This window comes from Lepidochelys kempii, chromosome 12, assembly GCF_965140285.1.
Source record: "Lepidochelys kempii isolate rLepKem1 chromosome 12, rLepKem1.hap1, whole genome shotgun sequence".
NCBI classification, from domain to species: Eukaryota; Metazoa; Chordata; order Testudines; family Cheloniidae; genus Lepidochelys; species Lepidochelys kempii.
The window spans coordinates 16,421,950-16,438,190 of NC_136391.1; the positions used below are offsets into that span (position 1 = coordinate 16,421,950).

Sequence of the window (16,241 nt, forward strand, 5' to 3'; positions counted from 1 at the left end):
GACGTAGAGTTGTGTATTATGCACCACAATATAACTAGATGAAAAAGACAAAATGAGACACATTGTGAATGGAATTATTAATTTTACTGGCTTTTCATATCCAGCATAAAATTGGCTTTTACTATAATTCTGTCTATTAAAAATTCAACAACATCTGCCAAGCATTACCACAGACATCACCGATACTAAATGGAGGTAAAAACTGTAGCAAGCTCAGATGTGGCAACTGTTTCCAAATGTTGGTTTAATAATGACAATTATTAATTATTATTTATATTACAGCAGCTCTCAGAGGCCCCTGCTGAGACTGGGGCCATATTGAACAAACATATAGTAAGAAATAATCTCTTCTCCAAAGGACTTACAAGCTAAACAGATGATACAGACAGAAGAGTGAATTATTATTTAACCCATTTTACAGATGGGGAATTAAGATGCAGACACTGTTAGAGTGGATGATCTTTTGAGTCCCAGTTCAGTATCCTAAATATAAGATGATCCACTTGACAGCTCTCTTATATAGTTTTACCACAGAGTTTGTTTGTTCCTCTGGCATGAACTACATATTTTTAAAAATAAAACCAGTAGCTGGCCATACTACAAACCCTAGCACTAATATAGATAATGTTATCACAACTCATTGAAGCTCAGTTTTTAATTCTATGCAAAGAGAGAAACTAAAATTCTATGTGAAAAGTAGCTTTTAAATCAGCTGATGGTTTTAAACTAGTTTCTTTCAGCAATTCCACAACGCTTCCTGAGAGCTGGGTTTTGCCAACACCAACCCAACAGAAATGGACAGGTGTTACCCTGGTAATGGTCATTTTTACAAACTCTCTGTTTGATTTCAGCACATTATATCTACCGTTCATACTGTAAGGATAAGGCCTTTGTCTGCAGCTAGGTTAAAAGAGCAGCAGCCATTAGCCTAGAAGCAGGAAGTCACATCCTCACATTCCATCTAAATTACAATGTAATATCAGGCTGTTAAGAAGGAAACCCCCTCCTCATAGCACCCACTATCATCAGATAAAGAAACAGATCTTAAGATGGTTAAAGAAAACTTAAGTTTGCTAGCATGCTGTCTGGCAAGAAATCATTTATCAACAATTGTAGCTGTGAAATCTATACTTCTTTATTGTTTTGTCATTATGGTCCCCACATCCCTATTGTTTGTCTGTATGACCTCTGTCTGGTTCTTTGATTGTTTCTGTTGGTTACATAATTAATTTTGCTAGGTGTAAATTAATTAAGGTGGTGGGGTATGATTGGTTAGAGAATTTTGTTAGGATTGGTTAGTAACATTTTAGTATAATGATTGGTTAAGGTACAGGTTCACCCCAGGACTCCAGTTTCACTATATAAACTGGGGTCCAAAAGGAAGTTCTTTGGGAACCAGCTCCAGGACACAGCCCCAAGAACAAAGCTGCCAGACCTCAACACTCTGCCAATGACACCGTGCAGAAACTGGAGTCTCCCAGATGGACCTGATCCTGACTGGCCATGAAGAAAAGTTCATCTGCCTTACTGGGAATGGTGAGCTCTGTATCTGTAGCGTGTGCTGTCTGGTTTTGGGGATTGTTAATAAATAGAAGTTAGGTAGGATATTGCTGGGTAAGGTTCTTTCACTGGTAAAAGACCCCACAAACCCACAGAAAGGCGAGAGTGGGTGGCTAAATTGACAGGGTTATGCCTGAGCCCTAGGAACGGGGTAAGGGTGGGTGCCCCTAGAGTGTGTGAGTGACAGAGAATTTTGTGCAGGTAACAATTCCCTCTGCGGAACTTGGCATTGGCCACTGTCGGAAGACGGGATACTAGGCTAGATGGACCTTTGGTCTGACTCAGTATGGCAGTTCTTATGTTCTAATGCAGACCAATAGTTTACATGCCCCTTCTCATATAAATTAGGCAGCAGCTTCTAAATGAAATTTAAAACTTTATGCTTCCATCCCCAAAGGAATAAAGATGCTCCAAGAATCATTTGCTAGAGAAAAGCAAGAGGAGGCTAAGAACCTAGACTCACCACTCAGGAAGAAACAAGCAGAGAAAGTTCTACTGGACTAGCAGAGCAGAACTGCAGAAGCCATATTAACTGATGGGGGACATGTATTTTTGGCACCTTCAGTTCCACCAACACAAAGATGAGTTCTGGATGGGAATCTTGACAAACAGTGAAAGGGTATGGGGTTATTGATGTGAAAAACTGCATAGGTGCCATCTAGTGCTGTGACCCCAGCAGAACTCAGAGTTGGATCTGGTTAGAACTTACAAGGGGGAACCCAAAAATATTGAAGGACTTGCGTTCTGTAAAATGAACTCTTCCACTACGTAGGTACTGAACAATGTCCAAATCTAGTGTTAGAAGACACCCAGCTTCTAACTGCAAAAGTATGAACTCATCATTCTAGATAGCGGTCTTAATGAATTCTTTCATTGGAGCTTCCGCTAAGCAACCTCATGCAGTATCCATCTCTATCCTTTTCAAAACAGGAGATTCATCTACAGTCTCAGTGATACCAAACCTCATTTACCAAGAGCACATGACCTTAAAATCCACGGACATTTTTATACAGAATCTTCTAACCACACACACAAGTAGCCATTATATAGAATGGTGGTATTGTCTAAATAATACTTGGTATGGTTCCTTACATTGAACTAAATGGGGACATTGCTTCCATTAGCCCATAACCTAAGTATAGTGCACAGCCAAAGTAACTAGCCGCTGTGTAAGGGACAATCTCATAAGTGCTTCAGCAGTCCCATGGCTGTTATGTTTTTGCTACACAGGGCAGGATAGCTAGTAGAACTATGCAGTTGAAAATCCAATGTCCTCAACTCTGCATTCCTCATCCCCATACCCAACCCATTAGGGTGCAAGAAGCCCCATTAAGCTGTGTTCTTTGGCACACAGGAGGGGTACAATCCTGCTGTTCCCTTCACAGCAGAGCTACACCATTTTCCACTACTGTGGAAATTACAGAAGAGGCAAGTTTAGCCTCATAGACCAGAGAGCTGCAGAAATAATGACATCTGCTCTTTTGTGCAAGATGTGCTGAGCAAGAATCTCTAATTCTTATTGGAGATTAACAAATCTGGTCTCTATGCCACAATCAGACTGTGGCTACACATCTGCACTTAAAGCTGGGGGGTGTGATTCCCAGTGCAAGTGGACATACTCGCGTTAGCTTTCATGGAACTCTCTCACAAACAGAAGCCACCACAGCCTAGGCAGCAGTGAGCGATGGCACTGGACCAGCCACCCCAAGTACTTTCCCAAGGGGTCCCTGAGGGTTTGCACCTGGGGCAGCTAGCCCCTGCCACTGCTCACTACTGGCTGTGCTGCCATGGCTACGTGGCTATTTTTAGTGCGCTACCTTGATGAGCGCTAGTGTGACTATGTCTACTTGAGCTGGGAATCGCACTCCTAGCTCAAAGTGTAGACATCGTCTAGATTTGTGGATTTACAGAAATATGGTGTACAGAATATGGTGTACAGGGTTACAGAAATATGGTGTATTCCTGTCTTACTAGCCACCAAAGATAATGACACTCCCCATACAGACTACACACTATTATCCACAGAATTCACACTTTATGACCTTGTTTGAATTTTCCAAATATGCCTTAGTATTAACCCAGGAGAACTGTTCTTCATGTACCTTCTAGACGAAAGTGTTCATCACCAATTGTCTCTCTGTAACCTTCACCAGACGGCTCCTGTAGAAATAAGAGGTACAAAGGAAAAAAAAGATTTAATGGCTTTACAAAACATTGAAACATTAATCAAATACCTAATCTGATTCCAAAGTTAATGACAAATGTTATAAATCATAACGCAACTAGCCCTCACAATGCAGTCATCTTCCTCATGCACATACGCACCATTTCATGAGTGCTTATGATAACAGAGAGAAAGGAAAAGGTACAGTTCTAAAAGTTTGAAGTATCCCATTCATGGCCAATATACCTTTACTGCAGAGATCGTTAAGAAACACAAAGCCAATAAAGTTGGCATTCACCTGGGAATTAGGGGCAGTGGGCAGGGACGCTTCTGCAGAAAGACAAGGGTAAGTCAGTATCTCTCCAAAAGGAGGACTGGTTGTATTCATTAGCTTATTTATTGAGGTCATCCAATCAAGATAAGTATCACTTCATTTCATTTTCTTAAAGAGACTGACAGAGGCTCAGCAATTTTTTAACCTTCAGAGACTGTACATTGCCCTACCTTTCTAAGTGACTTGTTAGCAGTTACCAACTGTCTCCTTTCTGCAGACCAGGAGGTAACTAAAGCAAGAAATAAGACCCTGGGAACTCTGAGACCAATTTCTGTACCCGTGTTTTTTAATTAGATTCTACAGAATGCACTGTTGTCTGAACAACCCTGAAGAACCTGAAAACTTCCCTTTCTCCTTGTGCATGTACATTTTAAATAAAGTTATGAACTGGTGGCCCAAATCTGCAGCCACCGCATGAGAATGAATCTCACTGAAAGGCATGATTGTGCTGGATAAAACTATAGGGTTTTTGCAGCGCCATCAGAGCAGCCATTTTGGATTTATTCTTCCAATCAGCAAATCCCCACAACCTCTTTCTGAAGCTTTGTTTTTATTTTAAAATATCTATTAGAGCCCCTTCTTTCTTAATAAGTGTTGATGAGCACCAGCCCTTATCTCCAAAATAAACAAAGGAAGGAATTGGCATAGAAGGATGGGAAATGCTATTAAATGCTGCAGTTGGTCATTACCACATTTCTGCAAGAGGATGAAATCTCCAAAACTAACTAATTAAGGGCCTGACAATAACATCCTCATGTGTGTAGGCACAGACATTGGCATAAGGTGGAGAGGCAAGCATCAAAGAATTAACTTGAAGAAGTAGATGTAGCTGCCTTTGCATGGCACTCAAGGGTAGATTCTGTGCGAAGTCCTCACACTAACATCTGATTATATGAGTAGGTATGAAATCACACCATTAACATATCTATCTCTCTCATTTAAGCTGTACACACAGGACTGTTTGGAGGACATGAAAAGGAAAAAAAACCTTAGGAAATAACAGACCCTGGTTTTATGACGGTAACACAAAAGATTTGTGAAGTTAGGAGTTTTTAAAATTAAGGGACACAAATGAACTTGTGAAAATCAGTGTTTACTTTCACTACTGTGTAAAAAAAAGTGTGAGGAGAGTTCTTCATATTAACGAGAACTTTTGACTTACTTGCACTATTAAAGCAGAGCTCAAGTCCGAGCCCTGAGAACACTAGGATAAGTTCAGTTGTAAATATCCTACAACTTTTAGTTTCTTCTTGCATTTTCAAATGCCCCTTTGAACAGGTACGTGTCATCATTTTCTTTGGGTCCCCGAAACAGTGCCTTCCACACTCAAGAGCACCTCCAATGACTGTATGGTAATGAGCTAGGTAGTGTAGTGACTATGCAGACAAACATGGTACCATAATTCGTTCATATACCCCTACATATTTAGCAGCTACTTTTGAACTGAGCAGAAATGTTGATTTATCACTTATTTTCTTAGAAAAGAGCCATGAGACAGCTGGACAGCTGCTAGTTATAAGCTGAAATCACCTTGCTTTTAACATTCCACCCACAGGGGAATAACTTCCACTCTGTAGCCCCCACCTCTAGAACTCCAACTTTAGCAGTATAGGCATTGGATAGGACTCCCAAGTGCTGATGCCTAATCTTGTTATCTTCTGGGCCAGAGGAAATTATGAAATCCATTGAACCATATTGACAAACCTTGGAGTCTTGTAACTTATTTATTTATAAGAAGTTTTCTTATAACAAACAAAACCTTTTCTTTTAAAGGCAAAAGGTATTTCACTGTAAAAAACAACACCCAATGAATAAGCTAATAAAATGCATCTTTAGCAACTGATACCTCAACAGGCAGGAACTGAGAAAAAGAATGCATAAGAGGGGAAAGCAAATAGTTAATATTCTATGAGTTGGACTCCCTATTTTCTCATTTTAATCATTAAATGGGCCTTATGTAAATATTTTTACATGCTAGTTCTAGCTTCACTCCCTGTAGCTCCTAGTTATTCAGTTAATTTATGGTAGTGAGTTCATACAAACTAAATTTTAAATAATTATTTTTCCCCTTAAGCCAAATTATTATGACTCACCAACTTCTGGGAATGTTTTTGTTGATGGTGTAAAGCAGTAATACTAGTGTTAAATGGCATATGAATTGACAACCCAGTCCTAAAGCTGACGACAGCAACACTTGCACAATTTACTGACATATCTAGACAGCTAGAACTCATCAGCTGCCAATTAAATTTGCTCTTTCGTGCCAGTAAGATTATGACATGTATTATTTCTGATAGACAGACATTTATGCAATAGAGGTGTGGGAAACTGGACCCTAAAAATATCTACTGTTATACTAAGATCTTACGGGAGAAACTGAAAAACTAAGCCACAAAAAGTTGCACTGATCCAAATATCACTATTGTTTTGGTAAACAAATTGCACTGGAAACAAGTATCACAGTATCTTTTAACACCCCAAAGCCAGGTGTCACAACCTATATAAGTGCCATAATGCCCTCTGCTTGTGAAAAGTGTTCTGGACATTTCACATATAATAATTCTCAGAAATGAAGAAAAAAGACAATGGCTCGGGGAAAGTTATCTACAACAATCCTGATTTCTTCTCTATTGTAAAAAATGCAGAGTTCTTCCAGTTACGCACCAAGTATTGTTTTAAAAAGATTAATTATACAATCTCTTTCTTCAGGCTGAGATGGGGGAAATGCATTGGCTACACCAATTCTGAAAATGTAATATGACAACATAGCCAGGCGACGGTGTAGCATACATGTTGGCAACAGAAAAATAAATGATGTTAATGAGAAGAGGCAGGGCATTAATCAGATGAGCATACCCAAAGAAGAACATGAAGGAACGTCTTTAAAAAAACCAAAGGAAATATCTGCTTGATGAAATAGTAGTTGTGATGAAAGACCAAATTAAAATTCCGATCTTGCATCAGATTCTGCTCGCATATACCCTTCTGCTCTGCATGGATGCAAGGGTCCACATTAGTAGATTGTACTAGAGGACGGGTGCCTACGAGAGCAAAAGCAACCATGTGTAAGTCTTAGATATCTGAGATATATCACAGTCCTGACACCGTGTTTTAAATCACAACACTGCATTTTCCAACTGGAACACCAAGTCATGAAACAACCAAAACCAGATGTACCCTGTGACATACTATATAAATGAGGTCAGTAAATGTTTGAAAGAGTAAAGAAAAGAAAAGTTTATGTAGAAGGAGTATTCCAGTGTGCCATTTCTATAGGTTGCCAAACAGGATCCCATCTACAGCAAGTGTTTGCACCTCAGTGGGAGTTTCCCAGATAAATAAGTTAGCCCCTGTTAGCTATCAACACAAATCATACAAAATGACTAAAACTCAAGCTCAGACATCTGCTTCAAAGCTGTTAACAGCTGCCTGGCTGACTTCAGCAGTAAAGACCTTGTGTCCCACATATTCTTTTCTGATAGGTGCCACTGTAATCAACTGAGATTTAAGGGGGTAGGAGTAGAGAGAAGAGTTAATTAGTGCAACTCCCTCAGAAATGCAGCTCAGTATATACATACATAAGGAAGAAAAGCCATTTTTAAAAGCTCCCTAGTCCAGACTTCTACTTAGCTGGTTATAGTCAGACAATCCCACCTTCTGCTCCCCTTTGCAGTAGGCTCGAACTCCACACTGAATTCTAAAACACTGGAAAGTCTATTTTTTTTAACCCCAATCTGAGCCCTAACCACTCTTCAATTTTAATACAGACATGATCTTCTGAATTGCTGAAGTCAAGACATTCCTTCTGGCCATCTCTAGGCTATTGGATTCACATCCCCAGCTATCTAAAATGCTGCAATCAGAATATTCTTCCTTTCCCATTGTTCTGTCCATGTCACTCTTTTCCCTCAACCCCCTCGCTAACTCTCCTTCTGCTAAGTTCCTTGTCTTTGCCTCCCAGGCTCCGCACGGTGGTACTCCTGTCTATATTTGAGCTCTCATCCCCTTCCATGGTTCCAAGCACCGTCTATTGACTACCCCTAGCATATGATGTGAAGGCATAACAGAGCTGAATGCCATCTGTATATCATTGGCAACTGAGCCCAAGAATTCTCTCACTTTTGCCCAATAGCTGCATATAGGTATCAATAGGCCAAGAGAGGATTGAACATTTTGATACTGCACAGATGAGAGTGCCTTGGGGACAGAGGAGCTGATACACAGAAGTATTTGGGTACCTCTGGGTAAAGCCTTGAACTATTTCAGGGTCTTTCTTGATTCCAACCATGTTGAGTGCTGCCACAAAGTCCAAGAATATAAATATAGAACTATTGTCTTGTCCACGAGCATCATCATATCTGCTCCATATTCCGGTCTGAAATCCAGACACCTCTACCATTATAGCCTGTAGACAGATATATTTGGAGAGGGCTCTTTGCTAGCTTCTCATTAAATGTGTTAATTGTGTGAGTATCCAAACGACGCGTTATAGGTATAAATGGCCGATCGTGGAAACTATTACCATGATTAGGTGGGCAATCATAACTGCACCCCCAAGTTAAGCACACATTTTGGTCATGCATTGTCCACTTACACATTTGAAAATCACGCCTCAAACATTACTCTGTTCTTCAGTGCTACCTGCTCTGTAGCTGCCTGCACTAGGATTTGCAAAAAGAAAAGGAGTACTTGTGGCACCTTAGAGACTAACCAATTTATTTGAGCATGAGCTTTCGTGAGCTACAGCTCACTTCTTGTAAGCCCCTGGTGGCAAGGGCTTCCTATCGCCATGTTTATATATGTTTATTGAGTCATTGAATCATAGGGTTGGAAGGGACCTCAGGAGATCATCTAGTCCAACCCCCTGCTTGAAGCAGGACTAAGCCCCAATTTTTGCCCCAGATCCCTAAATGGCCCCCTCAACAATTGAACTCACAACCCTGGGTTTAGCAGGCCAATGCTCAAACCACTGAGCTTTATGTTTATGTTTATAGCATTTTGTATACCTGCAGCATTATACAAATACAAATTTCTATCAATCCATTCATATCCTCAGCCTCTCCATGACAAAGCTGAAACAGAAACATCACCAGAAAAACAACACAAAATTAACAGATACATGAACTATGCAGAAAACCACGCAGTGGAAAAGACACAACTACAAAGGCTAACACCCACACATGTATGCTTTAGTACAAGTCTAATCATTTCTCACCATGGGGCAGAGTTGCACCCTCTCCTATTTATGTAAACTCTATGTATATTTTTAAAAATTGCTTTTTTAAACGACTTAATGATGAAAAAAATTCATTGGGATTCTTCTTTCTGTAAGGCAAATGCAAAGCAGCTCACACTTGGGACAGAAGTCTAGGTGACTTCAGCTAGACCAGCATTAAAATATACATAGTAGCTGTAGTAATTCAGTTTATTAAGCAGAAGTGGCAAGCTCAAGTCTTTTGGGTAAAAAGATAAATTTGACTTATCTAACCCTAATTTTATTCGTCTGTGATCCATTACAACTGGGTTATTCCTCTTCAGATTCTAAGTGTGTAGGCTCCTTTTTAAAAAATAAATAAAAAATTTCTCTCTAGAGTCACGATATATTACCACAAGGTACAGCTGTTCAGAGAACTGATTGCTTCACCAAATTCCCAGTGTCTTGCCTCCAGCTGAAGAATGAAGAGGCAACTACACCTGCTGGCACTATGTTGTGAAGTTAGAGAAAGTTTTTTTTAAAACAAAATAATAGCAATCATAAAGAAAACCCGTATCACTGTTGCACATCCTCTAATTGAGGAGCAACACCGATGTGCTCTGACGGGTGCCCCACTGAGTTGTCTTTGATAGTAATGTGAGGCCTCAAGAGGGAGTGAAAATATATACTATAGGGAGAATGTCAGCCAACCCCCATATAGAGGACCCTCAAAGAAGTGGCAGAGGAACAAAGGTGTTTTGCATAACCAGGCAAAGCTGCAGGTCGACTGACAGAAAGTGCTTTTAAAGTGCATGTTGCATCTGTCTTGTCCCACTCCCAGATCCTCAACACACCTTCCAACATGGTAGAAAGACACCAGTTTCACATCCCTCTGTGGTATTTCTCATACATTCCTCAGCTGCTGGAAAGCAGGTAGCCACAATACTGAAATGGAGGCCTTTCACCTTGGTTTTCAGCGGTTAGTAGAACCTTCCTTTTTATGTTCACTCATATAAATGCGCACACAAAAGCTGTCAGCCTGGTCAAGTTAGTTCAGTTAATTTGAAACGTGAGATTTCTATTACAGTTTGGCAAGGACTCTACAGAACACATACAGCATGAATCTGGGAGAGAAAAAACCCAAGAGATTATTAAAATTTTGACCTTTTGCATGCCTTCAACTTGCAAAAAACACCAGGAGTAAGAACTCACGTGTCAGCAAATAAAATTAGTAGACAACCAATGCTGTCTCTTAGGGGACATCTTAGTCTAGATGTTCATTGCAGATTGAATGTCACTGGTATTGGCACCTCTTGTTTGGGGTAAAATTGAAGTCAGGAGTTTCTATGTTTTTAGAAGCTGCTCCAAAGTCTTTCAAAATCACCTCCACCATGAACACTCATCACACTATTATTTGTGTGGCCTTTGCCTTACTATGCTGATTGAGATGTGTTTGGATACTCTATTCCAAGAACTTCTGATAGATAATACTGTCCTACCTTACACTGAATTTGAAGCTAATACACGAGTAGCTTTTCTGGAAATTCAAATATTACTGCTAAAGAACCAGCGCGAAAACTTTTAATCGGAAAAGAACTATCTCCAGATGAAAAATATCTAGTCTTCAAGATGAAAGGGAACTAAGACAATAAATCCACCTGCGGCTATATTTAAATTCATTTTAAAGTCCCTTCAGAGGGCCATATGTTCAGTTTTGAGATTTAGACATTTGCTGTACTTTGTTCTAACTATCCTCTAAGCTCTTTACCAGTGACAGGGTCATCAGTATTCTTTCCTTTCCCCCTGCCTCTTTTATCCTGCCTATGACACGAACTATCCTGAAGACCAGATTTAAAGGAGTAGGGGTGAGGAAGAATCTTCATCCAGTTTCCATGCTGGAGAAGCTCAACCAAATCCCCAAAAATTGTTGGTTTTTTTTTTTAGGTTTCCACAACAAGGCAGATAGTTTCTTTAAGACGGTTCTTTGAGATGGTTTCCAGGTGCCTTAGGATGGTGAAGCTGTATTACCCACTGTATGCTAGACGGAGAAAAAAGCACAATGTCACATGTCACAATGTCATGTCAACAATAAACGTGGAGTATCGTGCCTCATTACGCAGCAGACAGCATTCGTTTAGGATGTGATCCAAAAATCCCTGAGGTCAACAAGAGACTTTCCACTGACTCCAATGGCCTTTGGATTGGGACCTTATAGATTTAGTTTGTAATTTTCAAAGTTTTTTGTGAGAACATCCAGATTGTCTCCCTGTTTGAACGCAGGTTCTCCCACAGCATAAGGCCTCGATCTAAAAGCTGCTCTAGATGGATAACTTCTGTTATTCTACAAGGCTTCTCTTAGATTCCCCAAATCTCTTCTTGTTAGTAGAGGAGGTATTATTTAGGCAGCTCTGGTTGTCAGGAAACCTAAATTCAATTTCTGCTCTGCCACAGACTTACTCTGTGGTGCAGGATGAGATATTTAAACCGCTTTGGTCCCCAATTTCTAATCTGTAAAATGGAGTTAACGATACTTACTTTTGTGAAGAGCTCTGGGATCCATGGATGAAAATGCACTATTATTATACTCAGCTAAAAGGCACAGGTGTGCAACCCCAGAGACGTATGCTAACATTGATCCATAAATCTGTCAACAGGAGGTGCTGGCAAAACAGATGGCTCACATTCCTCCACTAACCATAACCCCTTCCCCCCCAGAAAACCCAGGTATGTCAACTAATCATTCTACAACAGGCAAGAATTTTACTGGGCCAGGAAGTCATAGCAAAGAACAACAATGCCACAAGCATGACTTCTAAAATTGAGTCAACAGCGTGCCCTGCGAGAGCACAGACATCAATAGCGTCAAAAGGCACACACTGCTTTCACCCCTCCTCTTTCCCCCTAAAAAAATGTAAGGCAGCCACCACGAGCCAGCAGGAGAGAAAGCTAAGGGAAAAAAGGATGAAGAAAAAGAGAAAAGTGGTCCATATTCAACCCTACAAGCAGCACAATATCAAAACCATGCTGAATGCTAAGCAGCACTAAGCACACAGGAACAGGCTAAAACATTGCCACAGCATTTGAAAAACCTGAATTAGATGAGCAGTGACATAGTGACCTGCAGGGTCAGAAGGATTACAAATGCCTATACAGTTGCCTTCTAAAAAAATTATACATGAGCGTTACCTTTGAGATAAGGAATTTCAATTGCCCTCTCAATAGCTGAAAACTAAGGGTACTAAATTTCCCTTGTAATGTTACTGTAGCAACAACAGCTGTGGCAGGCTTTACACTAAAGAATCTGAGTGCTGTTCTGATTCAGTGTTTCAGCAGGCAGACCATATTGCAATACAAGGACCAGTCTGCCATGCACATTTCCTTAAAAGGAATCACAGGGCCATAGTACCACATCAAAGCTAGAGAGTTTAACAGATTTCCCTCCCTCCCAGTCTTTGAGGCTGAGACTTCATACTCCAGAATTTAATATCTTTTTCCTCCCTCACCCCCCCCAGCCCTTTTGTCTGCGTCTCTGTTCTCTAAGAGCTAACAGATGTTGATGCCATGAAGTTTCAAAGAAAACTTTTGATGCCCATATAACTCATTACAACTAATATATTCCAAGAATGCTTGTAGCTCAGGAAACAGTGGGGTGAAAAAACCAGAGGAGAAGGGGCAAATGTCTACACTGAATAACCCTTGAGAGAAAATAAATAGTTCACTTCAAAGTCATTGGGGAATTCTTTAACAAGCTCTTTCTTCTGCAAACCACAGAACAAATTCAACTGAGCCTAGAATTCCCAAGGGGAAAGAAAAATAACCCCAAATAAATGGTGAAGCAGAGGGAAGTTAAGATGCCCTGTTCACCCATAAGCAAAATACCACAATCTGAAGGTGGGCTATTTCCAAGCAGCCCTGATTATGCCTGGTCATTAACTCACCCCTAGAAAACAGAGTTTGGCAGCAATAACTATAAAGAGACATACCCTAAAGTTTAAAAGAGCCAAAACAGTATGAAGATCTTCATCAGCTCTTGCAATCATTGAGTTCAAGGATCTATTTCTAGTACAGCCTTCCAAAATACTCACCGGGACAAGGTGTTAATTAATTAATTAATATTCTTTTACAGGAGAGGGAAACACTTGCTTTTTCAGCCGCATGTTGAGACTCGGGCAATTTGGTTTTGAGCCAGGGCTGGTAAATTGTCGTATCCATTTTGCATCCAAACCCTCTCTTAATTTCTCTAACAAATCTCCACCCCCAACAAGCTGTTCTAATACACAGCTGCATCCTCCTTTCCTTTTGGTCGGAATCCTTCTGGGAGTAAGGAGGGGTTGTTTTGGGGGGGTGGGGGTGTTGGAGGATGGAGGGGGTGAGAATGAGATTACATCAATTTCCACAGCAGGAAGATCAGATTACGTGGCTGTGCATAACGCAGGGCCCAGTCTTGCATTCCTGACACAGGCAAATCTCCCATTGAAATCAGTGGGAGACCTGCCTGTATAAGGACTGCAGGACCAAGCACTCTGGTCAGAGAGCTAGAAACAGCAGGGTTCCATGCCTCACACCACCTCTATCAGCAGAATTCTTGAGACTTGGAATCTGTCCTACATTCGGAAGAATATACAATCCAAGTGCAAGAAAAAACAGTTACAGTATTAACGTTCCCCCTGCCAACCCACAACCCATGAATTTTACCTAATCTAGGTAATTATGAAGCTCCCAACCCACCTGGTATCTAGGCACAAAAGGAGCAACTAATAGATACAATTTAATATTTTAAAAAATTCTAGGCTTCTCTCATTTTATAATTCATACGTAGTAACTGTAGATGAACAGAAATATTTTGTTTGTAAGATCTTTAGCGTATTCATGCTTGGACTGAAGACAGAAGCAAAGAATGAAAGTCAGGTGGCCAGTCCTTCTTTTACAGCCACTGGAGTGCAAGTTCACTTTTTGGAATGGTGCAAATACACCCACCTCTCCATTCCACAATGCACAGAACTACTGCTTCTTCACAGCCCACTCACTTCCAAACACCAGCTAATGCATCTGCTTTCAACTGCAGAAAATCCTTCCTATGGCAGCTCACTCTTCACCATCTTCCCCCACTTCAGTTGCTATTGCCACCCACACATCTTTCCAGAAGAACAGTCCCAAAAATACACTGGCAAATAGCTTAGAAAAGACAGACACCAACTGTTAGATTAGATTTGTTCAGACTGAAAGATATATGTTCCTTCTCTTTCTGGTGCCTAGTAAAGTGCTTCTTCTTGCACATCTCTTCCACTGCACCATTTTGGGATTATTCAGTTCTCCTATGGAACAAAAAAGGTCAAGTCCTCAAAATATGAGGGTAGCCTTGCCAAGTAAAATACCATCAGACTGACAGTGCCACACATTTTAGGGTTTTACAGCTAAATGATGGACAAACATCAGAAGGTTCAGAGATCTGATTAAGCATCGATAAATTAGGGGCATAACAGAACCCCCCAAATATCATAGGTCTGTAAGATTGGGACTGCAGGTGAGGTAATGAGTCATCCCTGCTTGATTAAGCCACATGCAGTGATGTGCTAGGCTCCACCCAATCCACAAGCCAGGAGCTGGTCTGGTGACTCTGAGGGCAGATAATATAATAAGCCTCACGTGAGACACAGCAGCCCAGTCTGCCTGACATCACTTCATAGGTTGCAATTCTCCTGTCTGATAGTGGTTACAGACATTACAGGCTCCAGCCTGCTCCAGCCCTGTTCCGAGTCCTATACTTGTTTTGATCCTGCTCTTGACACCTGATTGTGGATCAGACTTCTGGCTCCAGTTCCCAGCCTGACTGCCACTGCACTGACCACTAGACCCAATTGCCTTTGCTCCAACCACTAGGTGTGACCATCTATGTCTCAGTTTCTGACACTACAGGTCTCCCCAAAACAACCAGATACTTCCAACCAGATACTTCCAAACATTAGGCAAAGAGGGGTTGCTCAGTGCATTAGCAGCTTTCAAATCTGACAATAACCATCTCTACTAGGTGCTCTGGCTGCTGTGTCATTTTGACACCCCAGCAGGCATTAAACTGCAAATTCATTGTTGCCATAACACCCGAGTGGGGCAAGCCCCTGGGCATCAGAGAAAGGACTGTTTTCTTAATATATTGTGTATTTTACCAGAGTTTCTTTTATCCTTTGAATAGTGCTATCCTTCAGCCAGTGCTAACTATAAACAAGACTCCCACCTCCACCGGGGGGGGGGGGGGGGCAAAGAACCTTTAACAGGGTATAAAAGAATAACCTCAACGGGCGGATTCTGGGCTCCAGCTGGGTTCTACAATAGCTGGGATATCACATTGAAATAGTTTTCGCTACAGGGTGAAAAATTAGTAAGTGGCATGTAACCAAAATTACAGTAACTTGTGTTTTCCCCAAAAGCTAAAAATTTTCTCCATGGTAAAAAAACCCCAAAACAGAATCTTTACATTAAAACTAATTAAAAAACTAGGTCTAAAATCCTTAAGCACTTACTCATTGAAGCCAACAGAAACTGCCTGCGTAAAAACTTTGGGATTTGGACCAATAACAACAATACTCTCAACTCGCAAAGTGCCGTGTTACTGCTTTCCATGTTCAACGTACTGCCCAAACATTAATTAAAAGGGAAGTGACATGTCCAGGTTTTTATTAAACTTGCTGGACTATCTCAGCTGTCAGAATAATTTTACAGCTTACGCTCAATTTGAGAGTGTAAGTGACTGTTGCTGGAGTTTGCATGAGAAAAGCCTTGAGACCATCCAGGGCATAAGAGCTTCCAGTCATGGATATTTCTCCTTCATGCATGCTCATCTCTATGGGCCTTCTCTCTGCAGCTCACAATTCTCTTCCATGTTATCATGTTAGCAGCAGTTAACATTCCTTGGATTTCTCCCCATCATGTTTTATTTGCCAGAGAAACAATTAATCCATTTCTAACTGTACGTCTCCAGCCTTCAAGTTTTG

General features: G+C 40.8%; 1 protein-coding gene across 2 annotated transcripts in view; it reads right to left on the minus strand.

Moving 5' to 3' along the window:
* NKD1 (NKD inhibitor of Wnt signaling pathway 1) overlaps positions 1-16,241 on the minus strand; it is a 145,115-nt gene that overhangs the window by 53,717 nt on the left and 75,157 nt on the right. For both annotated transcript variants that reach the window (XM_073307657.2, XM_073307656.2), the window contains exon 4: positions 3,663-3,720. In XM_073307657.2, the coding sequence (XP_073163758.1) occupies positions 3,663-3,720 (58 nt within the window). The remainder of the gene's footprint in view (positions 1-3,662; positions 3,721-16,241) is intronic.